The 17,129-nt window shown below is 38.0% G+C and overlaps 1 protein-coding gene across 3 annotated transcripts in view; it reads left to right on the forward strand.

Annotated features, from left to right (window-relative positions):
- The window catches only part of Usp45 (ubiquitin specific peptidase 45), a 64,661-nt gene that overhangs the window by 33,082 nt on the left and 14,450 nt on the right, over window positions 1-17,129 (forward strand). For all 3 annotated transcript variants that reach the window (XM_070010761.1, XM_070010762.1, XM_070010763.1), the window contains exons 9-14: window positions 845-932; window positions 9,960-10,041; window positions 12,032-12,123; window positions 13,329-13,385; window positions 13,691-13,834; window positions 16,115-16,784. In XM_070010761.1, the coding sequence (XP_069866862.1) occupies window positions 845-932; window positions 9,960-10,041; window positions 12,032-12,123; window positions 13,329-13,385; window positions 13,691-13,834; window positions 16,115-16,784 (1,133 nt within the window). The remainder of the gene's footprint in view (window positions 1-844; window positions 933-9,959; window positions 10,042-12,031; window positions 12,124-13,328; window positions 13,386-13,690; window positions 13,835-16,114; window positions 16,785-17,129) is intronic.

The raw sequence follows: 17,129 nt of genomic DNA on the forward strand, positions 1-17,129 counted from the left end.
ACAGTGGCTTGGATTTGAGTATTTTTTTGTTATTGTTGTTTAAATTTTTTGTTTTTGGGTTTGTTTGTTTTTTGGGTCCAGTCATGGGGCCTGACCTCTGGGCCTGAGTGCTGTCCCTCAGCTCTTCAGCTCAAGGCTAGGGCTCTACCACTTGAGCCACAGCACCACTTCTGGCTTTTTTCTTTTTGCTTGTGGTGCTGAGGAATGGAATCCAGGGCTTCATGCATGCAAGGCAAGCACTCTACCACTGAGCTACCTTCCCAGCTCCTTGTTTAAGTTTTTTTTTTTGCTAACTATATGACTGCAAATTATTTAAATAACCCTTCTGAGTCCTCAAGTATAAGCTACAGAAGATAGCACATCTCAGTAAAATTGTTTGGCAATTAGATGACTTAAACTATGTGAAACTACTGTTCTTTACTTGACATAGAGTCATTGCTTAATAAATGGTAGCTGTTTTGTTCCCAGTGCAAACTTAAGATCTAAGAATCACATCTTTCTATTAGGTTGAGAAGGAAATAAATGCAATCATTGACTTATTTTACAGTGATTTTGAATAAGAATAACAGAGTGGGGGCTGGGAAGGTAGCTCAGTGGTAGAGCACTTGCCCTGCATGCTCGAGGCCCTGGGTTCGATTCCTTAGCACCACATAAGAAAAAAGCTGGAAATGGCGCTGTGGCTCAAGTGGTAGAGCACTAGCCTTGAGCTGAAGAGCTGAGGGACAGCGCCCAGGCCCAGAGTTCAGGCCCCATGACTAGACCCCCCCCCCAAAAAAAAAAAAAAAAAGAATAACAGAGTGAGAGTTGATTATTGTTTACTTTCCTGGTTTGTTTTTTATGACAGGGCACCTCGATTTAAAGGTTTCCAACAGCAGGATAGTCAGGAGCTTCTTCATTATTTGCTGGATGCAGTGAGGACAGAAGAAACAAAGGTAATGTTACTTAATGCTCTTAACACATGTAGGACTGGAAGACTTAGGGCTGGGAAGGTGGCTCAGTGGTAGAGCACTTGCCTTACATGCCTGAGGCCTTGGGTTCGATTCCTCAGCACCACATAAGCAGAAAAATAAAGCCGGAAGTGGTGCTGTGGCTCAAGTGGTAGAGCGCTAGCCTTGAGCTGAAGAGCTGAGGGACAGCACCCAGGCCCAGAGTTCAGGTCCACAACCAGACCCCCCCCCCCCCCAACAAAAAAAAGATTGGGAGACTTAATTCTTATTATCACCTGAAAGTACAGTATGAAGTCATTTGAATTTTTTGGTATTCTGTTTTTCTTTTCCTGTAAGGGTATTTTCTTTTATACTTTTAGAGATAATTTATCAATTATTAATGCCTTTTGGCTACAAAAAATTCAACTAACTTAAATAAAGAATAGATAATTTTTTTTTTTTTTTTGCCAGTCTTAGGACTTGAACTCTGGGCCTGAGCTTATTTTGCTCAAGGCTAGCACTCTACCACTTGAGCCACAGCTCCATTTCCGGCTTTTTCTGTGTATGTGGTACTGAGGAATCGAACCCAGGGCTTCATGCACTCAAGGCAAGCACTCTACCACTGAGCTACCTTCCCAGCCCAAAAGTAGATATTTTAATTGGGCACTGTGGTGGTGTAAGTCTGTAGTTCCATATATTCAGGAAGATTCCTTGAGCACCGAGTCCAAGTTTGTATAGAAATATTCCTCTTAAAACAAAACAAAATTGAGCCAGGCAATGGTGGCTCATGCCTGTAATCCTAGCTGCTCAGGAGACAGATCTGAGAATAATGGTTCAAAGCCAGCCAGGACAGGAAAGTCCATGAGACTCTCATCTCCAGTAAACTACCAGAAAACTGGAAGTGGCCCTGTCGCTCAAGTGGTAGAGCACTAACCTTGAGCTGAAGAGGTGAGGGACAGGGCCCAGGCTCAGAGTTCAAGCCCCACAGCTGACAAAAAAAAAAAAAAAAAAAAGCCCAGGCCTGGAGTTCAAACCCCACGACCAACTCCCCCCCCAAAAAAATTGAGGCCAAAGAAAATTATAGGGAAAAATTATAGGTGAAAGTATTCACCTTTTTTCCTGTAAGTTTTTTTTCATTTATATAATCACCATAACTTGCATACTACAGTTCCATGCATTTAAAAGTTCAACTGGCTGCTTGTGATTCCCAGTTCTAAACTCCCAGTATCCTGTGCTGGGCTAAGTAAGATTCATTCAAGATCAGGTTGGGAGTGTAGTCTCAGCCTTGTGAATTAGTAAAATTCAGTTTCTTGAGGAGGAATTACTATGCAGATAGGATATAATTTATTAGAAAAAGTATAAGCATTACAGATGTCAAATACAGAACACATGTTCTGCAATTCTGTGATTTGTATGTGGCCCCCAAAAGTTCATATATTAGAAATTTAATCACTACTGACATGTGCTAGTGGTAATTGGAAGTGGGGCCTTTAAAAGGTAGTTTGGATTAGATAGGGTCTTGAGGGTAAAGCCCCATAACTGCACTGGTGGTTTAATAGAAATGGAGGAGGCACTCAAGCCAGCATGCTTGTTTTTGTCTGGCCATGTGATACCTTCTGCTACATAGTAATTCCCTCAGAAGGGCCTTGGCCAGATGCTAAACATTGGGTCCGTAGCCATGGTCCTAAGTAAATTTCTTTATGAATTTACTGGGTTCTTGTACTTTGTTACAGTAATGGAAAATAGAGTAAAATATTCATTTGTCCCTTCTTGCTCACAGAAGACATTGGTGAGTCTTCATTCAGCTTCAGAATTGTTCTCTGTGGGGGCTGGGAAGGTGGCTCAGTGGTAGAGCGCTTGCCTTGCATGCTCAAGGCCCTGGGTTTGATTCCTCAGCACCACATAAGCAAAAAGAAAAAAGCTGGAAGTGGCGCTGTGGCTCAAGTGGTAGAGCACTAGCCTTGAGCTGAAGAGCTGAGGGACAGCACCCAGGCCCAGAGTTCAGGCCCCATGACTGGGCCCAAAAAAAAAAAAGAATTGTTCTCTGTATACCACTGTGGACCACTCTGACAATTTTAATTAGGATAAAAAAATGAAAATCTGTTTTCCATTCCAGCAAATGTACTACTTAATCTATTTGGTAATGTGTGATTTTAAAAAAAGCCAAATATAAGCCAGGTGCTGGTGGCTCATTCCTGTAATCCTAACTACTCAGGAGGCTGAAAATGAGTATCATATTTCAAAGCCAGCCCTGGCAGGAATGTCTGTGACTTTCTTTATCTCCAATAAACTACAGTGCCTAGGCCCAGAGTTCAAGCTCCATGACCGACAAACAAACAAGTGAAGATGGGCTGGGAATGTGGCTTGCTTAGCATGAATGAAGCCCTAGGTTTGATTCCTAAGTACCACATAAACAGAAAAAGCCATAAGTGGCACTATGGCTCAAATGGCAGAACACTAGCCTTGAGTGAAAAAGCTCAGGGACAGAGCCCAGGCCCTGAGTTCAAGCTTCCCGACAGACTAAAAAAACAAAAAGCCAAATATAAATGAAATGTTTACATGTCTGTTTTAAGTATTATTAGACATTGTAGACTTTAGGCTGTGTGCTTTTTTCTTTCTATTTTAATTCATTTTATCTTTCTTCTGAGTCTAGGAATCAAGTCTAGGGTCTCACAAGTTTTAGGCTACCACTGGGTTATACTTTTGTGTCCTTCTCTCCTGCCTTTTAAGGTCTACTTTGTTTGCAATTGTAGCACAATTGCTAATGGCCAGCTTTCTGTGGATAGTTATGGTTCTAGCATTTTCTTACAATTATCTTAAAAATTTAAAAATGAATTAATCTCTCCCTTCTGTTACAAAGTACAATTTTCTAATTATTGCTGTGTGGCCTTCATGTTAAATATTGAATTCAGCTTCTCAAAGTGCTCCTACCTTTTCGAGGTCTTGCTCTATATAGACTTTGATTATGCAGCTATGACCTTCTCTGTAGAAGGTGTCATTGTCTGTCCCCTCTCTTATGCTGTCCTTGAAAGATGTTGCTGTGTATTTTCCATCCCATGGGCCTGCCATAGTGCTCTGTGAATGTTTGTTGAATGAGTTATCTGTGCTTTAACTTCATTGCATCTTCTTTTGAGAATTTGAATTGGGATGATAACAAATAATAGTCCTGGAAATAAGTTATTTCTAGCTAGCTTTCTCAGGGATTTTCAATTTCTGGGAAATGTTGTAATTGGAGTAAAGTGATAATTTGACAAGATAGTAACTATTATGCTTTGCCTATATTTTGTTCTTAAAAATCAGTTAAGAGATTGATAATTACATTTTTGGACAATAATATAATCCTTCTGAGGTAATATTTGATCATAATTTCCTATGGCTAGGAAATTGTATTTAGAATAGAAATTCAAACTCCAGTCTTTCTAACCACTTACAAATTAGCTAATTTTTATTATCAATTGCAACAATATTTTAAGCCTCCCATTTAAAGTTTAGCTATGGTGATTTCACTATTTGAAAGAGTATCAAATTGGATTCAGACATTATAGTATATTAATATTTTTATTGAGAGGGTAGACATAAGACAGGGAGAGATTGTTCCTTATATTATGAAATAAATGCAACTTACTTGCCCTGGACCTACAGATGATAAACTAGTTACTCTCAGTTAATTCATACTATCAGTGGGCTAGCATTTTTTTTCAGAAGTATATTTGCAGAAATATTTGTATTACATAGTAGTAATGTGTCATTACAAATGGATTCAAATTGGCTCTTTGCATTATATTTTTCACAATACTACATAGTATCTTATAGACTCAGGCATACTGGTTTTGAAAGCTCTTATCTTTCTAACGCTGTTTGAGGGCTTTAGATAGTATGGGCAGATTTAAAATGTCAAGTCTGTGGGTCTGTTCAGTCTCATAGGCCAGAGCAGCATGGCGGTCAGTCACAGTGAGCACTCAGGCAGGACCTGTATTGTCTGACCTGGGAACGCCGCAGCTGTTAATCGTGCTGGGTTGGAGTGTGTCACTGCCATGTGTTTTTGATTGAAGAAAAGCTACAGTGTTAGGGCTGCCACCAGAATCTTTAGAAATAAGTAAGAATTACTGACCTCCTTTCATATTGTTCATTTCTTTTATGACTGTACAGTTGATTGACTATAATGCTAAAGGGATTATTTGTGTAGAGGTTCTGCATTTTTATGTCCAAATTATATAGTCAACATTTACTAAAAGCAGTTATTAGAAATTTTTATTGCTGTTATAAAGGTGATGTACAGAAGAATTACAGTTACATAAGTCAGGTAATGAGTACATTTCTTTTTGGACAGTGTCACCCCTTCCCTTACTCTCTCCCAATTTTTCCCTCCCATTCTGACCACAAGTTTGTACAGTTCATTTTCAGCATAGTGTCTACTGAGTACCACTGCTGAATTTGTTTGCCCTTTGTAAAAAGCAGTTCTTTTAAAAGCAGTCCTCTCAACATAAATTTGTGCGTCTTTGTTTTTCTCCTAACTTCACTCGTCATTAATATAACATTTTTATTGTTTTTTAAAAGATATATCACTTTATGAGATCTGTTACCAACCAGTGTTAGTGCTGAATTATCCACATATTTTTTGTGTGTTCTTTTTTTGGGGGGGGGGGTCCGAACGTGGGGCCTGAACTCTGGGCCTGGGCGCTGTCCCTCAGCTCTTCAGCTCAAGGCTAGCGCTCTACCACTTGAGCCACAACGCCACTCCAGCTTTTTTCTTTTTGCTTATGTGGTGCTGAGGAATCGAACCCAGGGCCTCAGGCATGCAAGGCAAGCACTCTACCACTGAGCCATCTTCCCAGCCCCTTTTTGTGTGTTTTTTTTTTTTGTCGGCCGTGGGGCTTGAACTCTGGGCCTGGGCGCTGTCCCTCAGCTCTTCAGCTCAAGGCGAGCGCTCTACCACTTGAGCTACAGCGCCACTTCCGGTTTTCTGGTGGTTTATTGGAGATAGGAGTCTCACGGTTTCTCCTGCCCGGGCTGGCTTTGAACCGCGATCCTCAGATCTCAGCCTCCTGAGTAGCTAGGATTACAGGCGTGAGCCACCAGCGCCCGGCTTTTTTGTGTGTTCTTAATGGACATTATTTTCTGCTTGTTCTCTCAGTAGGATCAGTGAATGATGTTAGCTTCATATTAATTCCAAACCTAACCCCTACGTCAGGTCATAAAAAATTTAGTGCTTGTGTCTAGTTCAAGATCTCCTTTATTCAACAGATACCTCCTGCCAGTTCATATCTCCTCTTTCAGATTCTAAAAGAGTTGGTGTCTTTTTTTTCTGTGATGAGAAATCCATCCTTATATATATTTCTAGATTTAAATGTGATACTTGTATCCCAAGAATGGTTTTTAAAAGATTCTGGGATTATTGAACCAAGAAATATACCTTGACAGCTGGGTGCTGTTGGCTCACGCCTATAATCCTAGCCACTCAGGAGGCAGAGATCTAAGGATCCCAGTTCAAAGCCAGCCCAGGCAGAAAAATCCCCATGAGTCTCTTATCTCCAATTAACCACTCCAAAACGGGGCGTGGAGCTGTGGCTCAAAATGGTAGAGTGCTAGCCTTGGGACAGAGCCCTCCCCACTCCCTGAAAAAAAAAGAATGTACCTTGAAGGAATAACTAATAAAAACCCACTTAAAATATATCATCTTAATGCACTGTGGGACAGAATTATTTTAAAGAAGGTTGTCTGAAACTGACTTAAACTATAGTAAATATTAGTGTCTTTGAAAGAGGTTTCAGATAGAGATAAATAGTTGAGCCTTCTTTCTAACTAATTAGAGGGCTGTACATATTAGTAGTTCCCAGGCCAATGTCTCTACTCTAAATGATTTTAACCTAAGAGTTTAAGCAACTAATAAGGGGGGAGGGTTGTGTATGGAATTAACTCATTCATTTTATTCTACTTGATAAATTACCTATTAATTCTTCTTGGACTCTGGTATGTTGTCCCCACTATCGCTTACATATCAGAAATAAGACTAGTATCTTCCATCCAAAATTAGAAACACTTCTGGTCTCAAGCATTTTGGATAAGAGATACACAACATGTGTACACTTTCCTGTACTTGTTTTTTTTCACTTAACATGTAATATTCATCTGTTCCTATCAGAAAACAGAAAACTTGTTCATTTGTTTTCTTCAACCTAACATATCAAACCAATCCTTGTTCGGTGGATATCTGTTATTTTCAATATTTCTGCATAATTACAGTGCTAAGAAGAATTTTATTGTACAAGCTATTTGCAATACTTGTAGCAATGTCTCTTTAATCAGAGAAGCAAAATTGGTAGATCAGCTGATACATCATTTCCACTCCATAAAAGTCTATTTCAGACAGTGGTTAAATATTAAAACTTGTGATCAAGACAGGAAAACATTTTCCCACAGATAGTAGGGCTTGAACTCTGGGTCTGGGCACTGTCCCTCAGCTCTTCAGCTCAAGGCTAGCGCTACCACTTGAGCCACAGTGCCACTTTTGGTTTTTTGGTGGTTTATTGGAGATGAGAGTTTCACGGACTTTCCTGCCTGGGCTGGCTTTGAACCGTGATCCTCAAATCTCAGCCTCCTGAGTAGCTAGGATTACAAGCGTGATCCACCAGCGCCTAGCTTAATTTAGTTTTTAAAGCTTCTGGTGAAATTGAATCTCATAAAATGTATACAAAAGATATAGAAATAAGCTGGGTCCTGGTGGCTCATCTCTGTAAACCTAGCTAATCAGGAGGCTGAGATCTGAGGATCAGTTTGAAGTCAGCCTGGTCAGAAAAGTCCTTGTGAGACCCTTTCCAATAAACTCCCCAAAAAAGCAGTAAGTGATAGAGTGCTAACCTTGAGCACAAAGAAACTCAGAGACAGGCCCTGAGTTCAGACCAGCAAAAATCAATCAATCAATCAATAAAAATAGTGTCTAGGCTGTAGCTACGCAGTAGTAGAAGTGCTTTCCCAGTGTGTATTAAGCTCTGATTTCATATCTCAGCAACACACAGCTGTAAAAATAGAAACTTGTTTTTTTTTTTACTAAGAGTTGCCAAAGACATGATCACTGTTAGCAACTAAATTCAGATAAAACCTCCAGAACCTGTTTGACACATACAATACAGTGTTTTAAACAGATTAACCTCCTCATCTTATCCCCACTACCTTTTACTGTTCAAAAGCTTTTAGTGAGTTTTCGTTTGTGGTATTCATTCACCAATGCAATGTATTTCAGTATTTTCACCCTCTAATGTTTATCCCCTCAAGTAGTCCCATGGTTACATATGGTAGAGAGAGAAAGAGAGAGTATTTGTGTGTATCTGTGTATATGATCTTGTATGTGCTTACATATCTGTTTATCTTTTAGGTCTAGCATTCACAGATAAATTCCAAATCTGGGTTATTTAACATGATGATCTCCAGTTCCATCCATCTTCCTGAAAACAACATAATTTCATTCTTCCTTACTGATATGTACAGATATGTACATTCTCTTGATCCATTCATCAGTTGTCATCTGGGCTGTTTCCACAGCTTGACTATTGCCAATAATGAACATAGGTGTGTAAGTGTTTCTATTGTAACCATGTTCTTTCAGATCTATGCCTAATAGTGGTATTGCTGGATTTTATGGTAGTTCTGTTTTTAGTATTTTAAGAACCTTCATACTGATTTCCACAGTGGTTGCACTAGTTTACATTTCCACCAATAGTGGATGGATGAGGATCTCCTTTTTCTTCTGTATCCCAACCAGCATTTGTTGTTGTTTGTGTTCTTGATGACGGATGTTTGGACTTCAGTGAGATGGAATCTCTACGCTGTTTTGATTTGCATTATCTTTATAACCTGGATATTGAGCATTCATCTTGCATTTACTGATTATTTGTATTACCTTTGAAAATGGTCTGTTCAGATCACTTGTCCATTTATTAACTAGGTTGTTGATCCTTTGGGGGTTAGCTTTTTTAGCTCTTTGTATATTCTGGTTATTAATCCCTTGTTAGATATAGAGCGGGTGACAATTTTCTCCTATAGGCTTTCTCTTCAGTCCAGTGATTATTTCTTTTATTGTAGCTTTTTGGTTTGATGTAATCCTATTTGTCCTTGCTCTTTCTTACTTGTTGAGCAATTGGAGTTCTATTCGGGAGGTTAATGCTTATGCTTGTATGTTATAGTATTTTCTCTATTTTTTTTTCCTATAGTAGTTTCACAGTTTCTGGTCTTGATCCATTACAACTTGATACCAGTACAAGGTGTGAGTTGGGGATATAGTTTGTCTTTTTCTTTTTAATTTTTTGGGTCCAGTCGTGGGGCCTGAACTCTGGGCCTGGGCACTGTCCCTCAGCTCTTCAGCTCAAGGCTAGTACTCTGCCACTTGAGCCACAGCGCCACTTCCGGCTTTTTTTTCTTTTTTCTGCTTATGTGGTGCTGAGGAATTGAACCCAGGGCCTCATGCATGCAAGGCAAGCGCTTTACCACTGAGCCACCTTCCCAGCCCCTCTTTTTTTTTTTTTTTTTAAGACAAGTTCTTACTATAAAAACCAGGTCTCACTATATAACCTTAATCTCACTATTTTCCTGCCTCAGTCAGCTTTCTTACTGCTGGAATCCTAGGTATACACCACCACATCTATCTTTGAGAGTTGAACATGGTGGTACGTGGGATTTTAGGACTTAAAGGAATTCGAGTATTTAGACTTAGAGAGCTGAACTCTACATTGCTATTTGTAAGTTCTTTATTTTTATTTTTTAATCTTTAGTTTTTTTTGCCAGTCCTGGGGCTTGAACTCAGGGCCTGGGCACTGTCCCTGAGCTTCTTTTGCTCAAGGCTAGAACTGTACCACTTGAGCCACAGCACCACTTCCAGCTTTTTTTGTTTATGTGACACTGAGGAATTGAGCCCAGGTCTTTATGCCTGTGAGACAAGCACTCTACCACTAAGCCACATTCCCAGCCAAGTGCTTTTATTAATAGGATGGGCTTGGCTTAACTAATAATAGACTAGATTTTACTGACTTTGTTTTACAGAGAATACAAGCTAGCATTCTAAAAGCATTTAACAACCCAACTACTAGGACTGCTGATGAAGAAACTAGAAAAAAAGTCAAAGGTATGTTGACTCTTTAATTGTTAAAGCTTTTTTCTAAAGAGAAAATATTCACTATTCTTTATAGTAGGAGAATTGATTATTGTAGGAGCTAATTTTCTAAAGTAGGACTGTTGAAGAAAGGATACACCAATGGCTATAAGATACTTTAGTAAGACATAGAAAATGTTTGAATGTATTGTAGGAATTAAAACAACAAACAAATAACTTGACACCACTCATGCCCTTTTGTAAGATCTGGGAAGACTTGAAAGATTGTTGAAAGTAGCAACCTCCCTCAGAAATTGTAACATTTTAGGTGTGTTTTGACAAGTGGGTTTATGAATTTATTAACTAGTTTTCCCTAACGTATGCTTAACTGTGCCAAAGAAATTATAAATAAATTATTCTATTAAGGAGATTGATAATAGTCAACCCTACGAACGTCTTACCTACTCTAGTGCTTTCTCTTTATCTGGCCAATTGTGAGGCCAAAAAAAAATTATTAATGAAAGCCTATCACATTTATAGATATTATAGTGTAAATTTTTATCTTTTGATATTAATAATTTACCTTATCCTAAGTGTATGTTCTGCTTCGTGCTATCAGTTAATGTTAGTGTGAAGTCATTGTTTTAGGAGACATTTAAACATTGTGTTTTATTTATTTCTAACTTCTGTTTTTGCCATTTTATAATGTTCATACTACATGCTTATACTTTGTAACCAAATACATATGCACTGTTACATACACTCTTAAACATAGTTACTATATGCTCTTAAACTCTATTACAGTTAAGAGTTCAAGAATTTTAGCTTTTCAGTTATGCTTCTTGTTTTTTTATGTTGAGATAGTGCCATCTAGTGCATGTTTACAATAGCAACCTTGTTTTTCTTGCCCTTTCTGTAATCTTACTCCCTTTAATTCCTTGAATAATTTTTTAATGTACCAGTATTTTGAAGAGTTACTGTAAAATGTTTGATACTTGCAAATGTAAGTGCTGTGTTATTCAGTATTTAAGATAGTTTTGAATGATTTTAATGATTTAAGCTTGGGTGCTGGTGGCTCACACCTGTAATCTCAGCTAATCAGGAAGTTGCGATTTGAGGATTGAGGTTGAAAGCCAGCCCAGGCTGACAAATCTATGAGACTCTTATCTCCTGTTAGCCAGCCAAAAGCCAGCTAGAGGCATGGCTTTATATAATGGCAGCTGTAAGAAGATAAGAGAGAGTATGAGACCTTACACATACACCCCCCCCCCATAAAAGCTATTTCTGTGAAATTTGAGGGTAGAGGCACAAAAATGGTGGAAGAAAAGTTGAAGGGGGTAAATTTTGTTAATATATTTCTGCCTCATGGTTTATTAAGGACATTTTCAAAGTAGAGATCAATGAATAATGTAGCCTCTTAATGTGTATAACTCATCCAAGACTATATTAATGGCATATATTGAATATCTGTTTTTCCAACCCCAGATTATTGTGTGACAAATGATTGGCACAGCTTCCTTTGATTTATAAGTACTTCACTTTCAACTTTTTACAATATTATTAAGCATGTATGTATGTATGTATGTGTGTTTCTAAGAGTTGTTAATTGCCCATGTTAATGCCTCAGGTTATGATATGTCGACTTGTCTTTTACAACTCTTTTCATAGCCAGAGGCCTGTCAGCTAGTCTTGAAAACAGTGTTCCTCATTGTTCTTTCTACTCAGCTTAAGGCACAAAGGCTTTAAATGGGTTAATGAAACAGTTGGGGAATAGTAGGGATAGTGGTTATAGCTTTATTTTCCTCTTAAGAACTACTAGTTTTTGGAAATCATAGTAGTTGGTAGTCATATTTGCCCTACAGAATTGTAAAAGAGAAGACCCTATATTGTTATAGTAAACTATACTACCAAATGCAATACAGGAAAAAAATTCCCTATTTGCATTAGTTTTGAATAGACAATTAATAGCATGTAACACTATTAGATGGTTGATTTTTTGTGTTAAAAAGTATGATTTTTACAGCATATGGAAAAGAAGGCGTAAAAATGAACTTCATAGATCGGATCTTTATTGGTGAATTAACTAGCACAGTCATGTGTGAAGAATGTGCAAACGTAGGTACTTTGGAATTCACTTCATGGAATAGATTACAGCCACATCATTTTTATTATGTGTTACTTTTTTTGTTTTTCAAGTATCACAGTGTTTATTGATGGGTACAAGTAAATAAAGTCAGGACATGAACAAAATTTAGTAGACATAATTTCAGTGCCAGTTCAAATTCTACTTGTTTCACACTCACAAACATGAGCTCAAAGACATTAATGGTTTCTTGGGACTGGTCAGTTTTGTGTAATCAAACCATGTTGATTTACTTACATGATTGTGTACTTGTCCACACTCAAGTCTGGCATGTAAAAACTATTAGCAGTAGAAACATAGCCAGCATTTTTTGTTTGTTTGTTTGTTTGAGACAGGGTTTCCTATGTAGCCAGACTGTCCTTGAACTGACTGTCCTTTTGCCTCATCCTACTAAGGGCTGGGATTACAAGTGTATGCCACCATGCTGGGCAAGGCTATCTTAATATGCTATCTATACTAGCTGCCTATTTAGATGGAAGTGTCAGAGAAATTTCTGTGGTGAGAGTAACTATGTTAAGTTGCAATGTCCTAGTTCCAATAGAATGACATAGTAACATAGTAGGATGATTGTAAAACAATTGATTTAAACTTTGTATGTATTTTATTAAGCTCACCCATGTTTTTGAGTTTAGTATTAATTTTATTTTAAATATCGTCTTTTACAACTTAAAGCATTCATAAATTTTTGTAGATTTTTTTCATTTGCAATATTTTTGAAAGCATAGGGCTTAAGATATACATTTAGGCTTTTATCAGATTTTAATGGTAAAAAGGAGTCTGTATGTGCATTTTTTTCTGACCCAGATTATAGAATACTTTTCTGTGTTTTCTCTATCCTTATGAAATCAGGATTATAAACTATATCTTCTAGCTTGTTACATTGAAATACAGAAGTGATAACATGGTGCTTAAATGTTCAGAAAACTGAACACAGAAGTTGATTTCTCTCTTACAAAGGTTAGAGGGTGGCTTTTAAAGTTGAAATATCCTATGGAATCTACAAACACCTTTTCAGAGGCTCTGCTTTTTTTATGGCTTTATCTTAACACTTCATGTAATTTATTCTAATTTAAAAGTTTTAAGTTGCTTGGGAAATTTGATTAGTTTGCATCTTTTAAAAAACAAAATGACTACCCTTGAATTCTAACTGAAGTTCTCAATCTGTTTTCTTTTTAAGATCTCCACAGTAAAAGATCCTTTCATTGATATTTCACTTCCTATAATAGAAGAAAGGGTAAGAAAACAAAAGGAAGCATAAGGATTTTTTTGAAGAACTTTTATTTATTCATTCATTTATTTAGTGACCATATTTATTTGTGGAACATAATATTAAATATCTGAACATCACACTTTACATGTTATTGAGTTTGCTATAGTTCTTGTTTTTCAGAAAATTAAATCCTTATGCTTTCTATTTTTATGAATCAAAGTTAAACAAATCATCTTTTTATTTTTTCAAGTATGTTAGAGATGTTTTTAAAGACAATATCCAGCATTTATTTGCTAAATTTATTTGTTGTATATATTGTATCTACATAGGTTTCAAAACCTGTACTTTCTGGGAAAATGAACAGATGTAGAAGTTTACAGGAGGCAGATCATGACCAGCACCAGGACACAGTCACTGTGCAGAGTACTCAGCAGCCCAGAGCTGCCAGGAAGCAGTCCTCAGCTAAGGATAAGGTAGGACTCACATTTGTTATACACCTGTTTTTTAATTCTTTTTCATTCAGAAAAATCTTATACATTTACAAGTTGAGAAAATCAAATAATTAATACCCATATTTCTATTTTGTTTTCTTTCTTTTTTTTTTTTTTTTTTTTTTTTTGGTGGTAGTGGTGGTATTGGGGTTTGAACTCAGGGCCTTATACTTGTTAAGGAGGCCATCACTGGAGCCCTCCCCCCACCCTCCATACCCCCATCTCACCTTCATCATTATCAACTCAGCAAATCATACTTTCACTTTATCCCTCTCTATACTCCAGATCCAAAATCTACTGTCACGATACATATCTAAAGGATCTTCTTTAGGAGCTGGGGATATAGTTCAGTGGGAGAGTACTTTCGTAGCATACGCAAGGTTCTGAATTTAATACAGAAATCTCAGAAAAGTATTTAAAAATAAAGATACACTGTGTAAAAACATAGTACCATCATAATGATAAAAGTTTGGTACCAGATAAGGAATTTAGTGCTTTGTGTTTGCTAACATGCACTGTACCAGTTGAGCTACACCCAGTAAACAAAAGGAAGAGAAACATTTCCTGCTTTCTATGAAGGACAGGAAAGTCAATACACAGGCCTGCTAGTTTTTTGTTGTTGTTGTTGTTGTTGTTTTTTGGGTCTGGTCGTGGGGCTTGAACTCTGGGCCTGGGCGCTGTCCCTCAGCTCTTCAGCTCAAGGCTAGTGTTCTACCGCTTGAGCCACAGCACCACTTCCGGCTTTTTTCTTTTTGCTTATATGGTGCTGAGGAATCGAACCCAGGGCCTCAGGCATGCAAGGCAAGTGCTCTACTACTGAGCCACCTTCCCAGCCCCTGGCCTGCTAGTTTTTGAGATAGGTTCTGACCAATTTTTTTTTTCCCCCAATTGCTTAGGAAATGGAAAGCTATCAATCCACATTATTCTTCACTTAAAAAAAAATTTGTATGCAAAATGATCCATACTGATTTGACAAATTGACACACAAAATTTAAATTACTCTTTTAGTAACTGAGGCCTCAAAGTGTCAAGACTATACAGAATGGACACACAGTAATCATTGGGATTTTTTTATTTTTCATTCTTTTTGTGCTTGTACTAGGGCTTGAACTCAGACTCTGGCACTGTCCCTTAGCTTTTTCACTCAAACCAGAAATGGAGCTCTGGCGTTTTGGTGGCTAACTGGAGATAAAGAATTTCACAGACTTTCCTGCTGGAGCTAGCTTCTAACTGTAATCCTCAGATGTTGTCCTCCTGAGTAGCTAGGATTACAGGCATGAGCCACTGGCCCCTGGCCCTTTGAGAATTCCTTGAAACAAAATAGAAGAGATACATTTCTTCTTGGAATATTTTTTATCTGCCCTACATTTTTAAGATTTAAAATGGATTTAACTGTGTGTATAACAAAAAACAGAAGCTCCTTCCATCTTTTAAGATTAAGTGAATGGATAATTCTCTTCACTGTCAAACTTAGGTTATTTTACCTCTGTTACACAGTCACCAAGAAACAGTTGGGCTAACTATGATTTAAAAACCTAGCTGGGTGCTAGTGACTCATGCCTGTAATCCTAACTACTCAGAGGCTGAGATCTGAGGATCATTCTTTGAAGCCAGCTCCAGCAGGGAAGTCTCTGAGACTCGTATCCCCAGTTAGCCACCAAAAATTAATTCAGGCCTCAGCGCGCGCGCGCACGCGCACACACACACACACACACTAAAAAGCAAACTGATGGACACTTAAAATATTCCTTTCAGATCTATGGCAACCATCAATACAATCATGAGACAGCTTGAAATGTATTAATTTTTCTTGTGTTTAAAAAAATACATAGTACATTTTCAAATTATAAAATTCATGTACGAAAAGGTTTACATTTTCTTCATAGCCCTGGGCTCCAAAAATGTTTTTCCCTTCCACAAAAACAGGTGACCACTGTTGTTTGTTCCCAAATAAAGTTTTAGTTTTAACTTTTTGTTTTTGTTTTTTGTTTTTGTCTTTACTTTTTTGGTACTGGGGATCAAACCCAGGATATTTACCGTGGTAGGCAAGTGCTTTGCCACTGAACTACATACCAGTTCAGTTATAGTTTTAAATTAAAACTCTTTGTTAGTGTATTTTCTGTTGATCTTAGTTTAGGTAGATTTTGGAAATGGATGTCATAGAAAGCATGTTTAATAGTTATAGAACAATTAGATAGGACTTTCAGTTTATTTTCAGTAAGGTCACAGATTCTTTTCTTTGTGAACACTGCCAATTTACAGAATCAAGGAATTCCTAGCAGAAAACATGGAAGAAAATTATCACCTGGAGAAAACCCTCCTGTTATATATGAGAACAATGAAGACCTCCAAAGGAGTGGGGAGTCATCAGCCTTTGCAAGCATTGAGAGTACTGCAAGGTCTCTGACAGAAAGCCCTACAGATGGCAGTGACAAAGCGGCAAGCAATTCTGAATCTAGCGCTGATGCCGACAGTGAGGCTTCAGAATCAGAAAGTACTTCCCGGAAGAGCAAGCTGCCTAGATCCCATGGTGAAGCCCGTGGGCACACACATAGGCACTGTCAGCTGCTGCCATCACCTGAACTGCCACATTCCAAGACCAACAGTGGAGATGAGGGAATAGCTCAAGCAATTTCTGACCTGCGATTGAACAACACTGCAACTGGAGATAGAGATTTTGACAGAGAAAATCATCCCCTTAATGGTCCAAACAACCTATGTCTTCCAGATAGGAAACATATGAGGCCTCACAGTCCCCAAAATGCTTTTCAGACTCTTTCTCAGAGCTATGTAACTACTTCCAAAGAATGTTCAATTCAGTCCTGTCTCTACCAGTTTACATCTATGGAATTACTAATGGGGAATAATAAGCTTCTCTGTGAGAATTGTACTGAAAAGAAGCAGAGATACTTAAAGGAAAGCAGTTCTGCAGGTACATGTTTATCTTAATTTGTTTTTCTATTATTTTGAAGGATCATCAGTGAGTAGTGGGCTATAGATTTCCACAGGGAGGAGCTTGCAAGTCAGTCAGTGTCTCAGGAATGGTCTTATTCATGTTTGTGCCTTAGCCATTTAAGATACTGGCTGAGCAGATTACATTTCCAGTAGATTTTTGTGGAATTAAATTGAAGAGTAAGAGGAACATATCTCTGCCTTGAAAGTCCTACTCCAGAATCTCCCCCCCCCCCTCCTGCCCAGTCCTGGGGCTTGAACTGAGGGCCTGGGCACTGTCTCTGAGCTTCTTTTGCTCAAGGATGGCACTCTACCACTTAAGCCA

The sequence above is a fragment of the Dipodomys merriami genome, unplaced genomic scaffold (genome assembly GCF_024711535.1).
Source record: "Dipodomys merriami isolate MVZ:Mamm:240054 unplaced genomic scaffold, mDipMer1.0.p SCAF_8, whole genome shotgun sequence".
NCBI classification, from domain to species: domain Eukaryota; kingdom Metazoa; phylum Chordata; class Mammalia; order Rodentia; family Heteromyidae; genus Dipodomys; species Dipodomys merriami.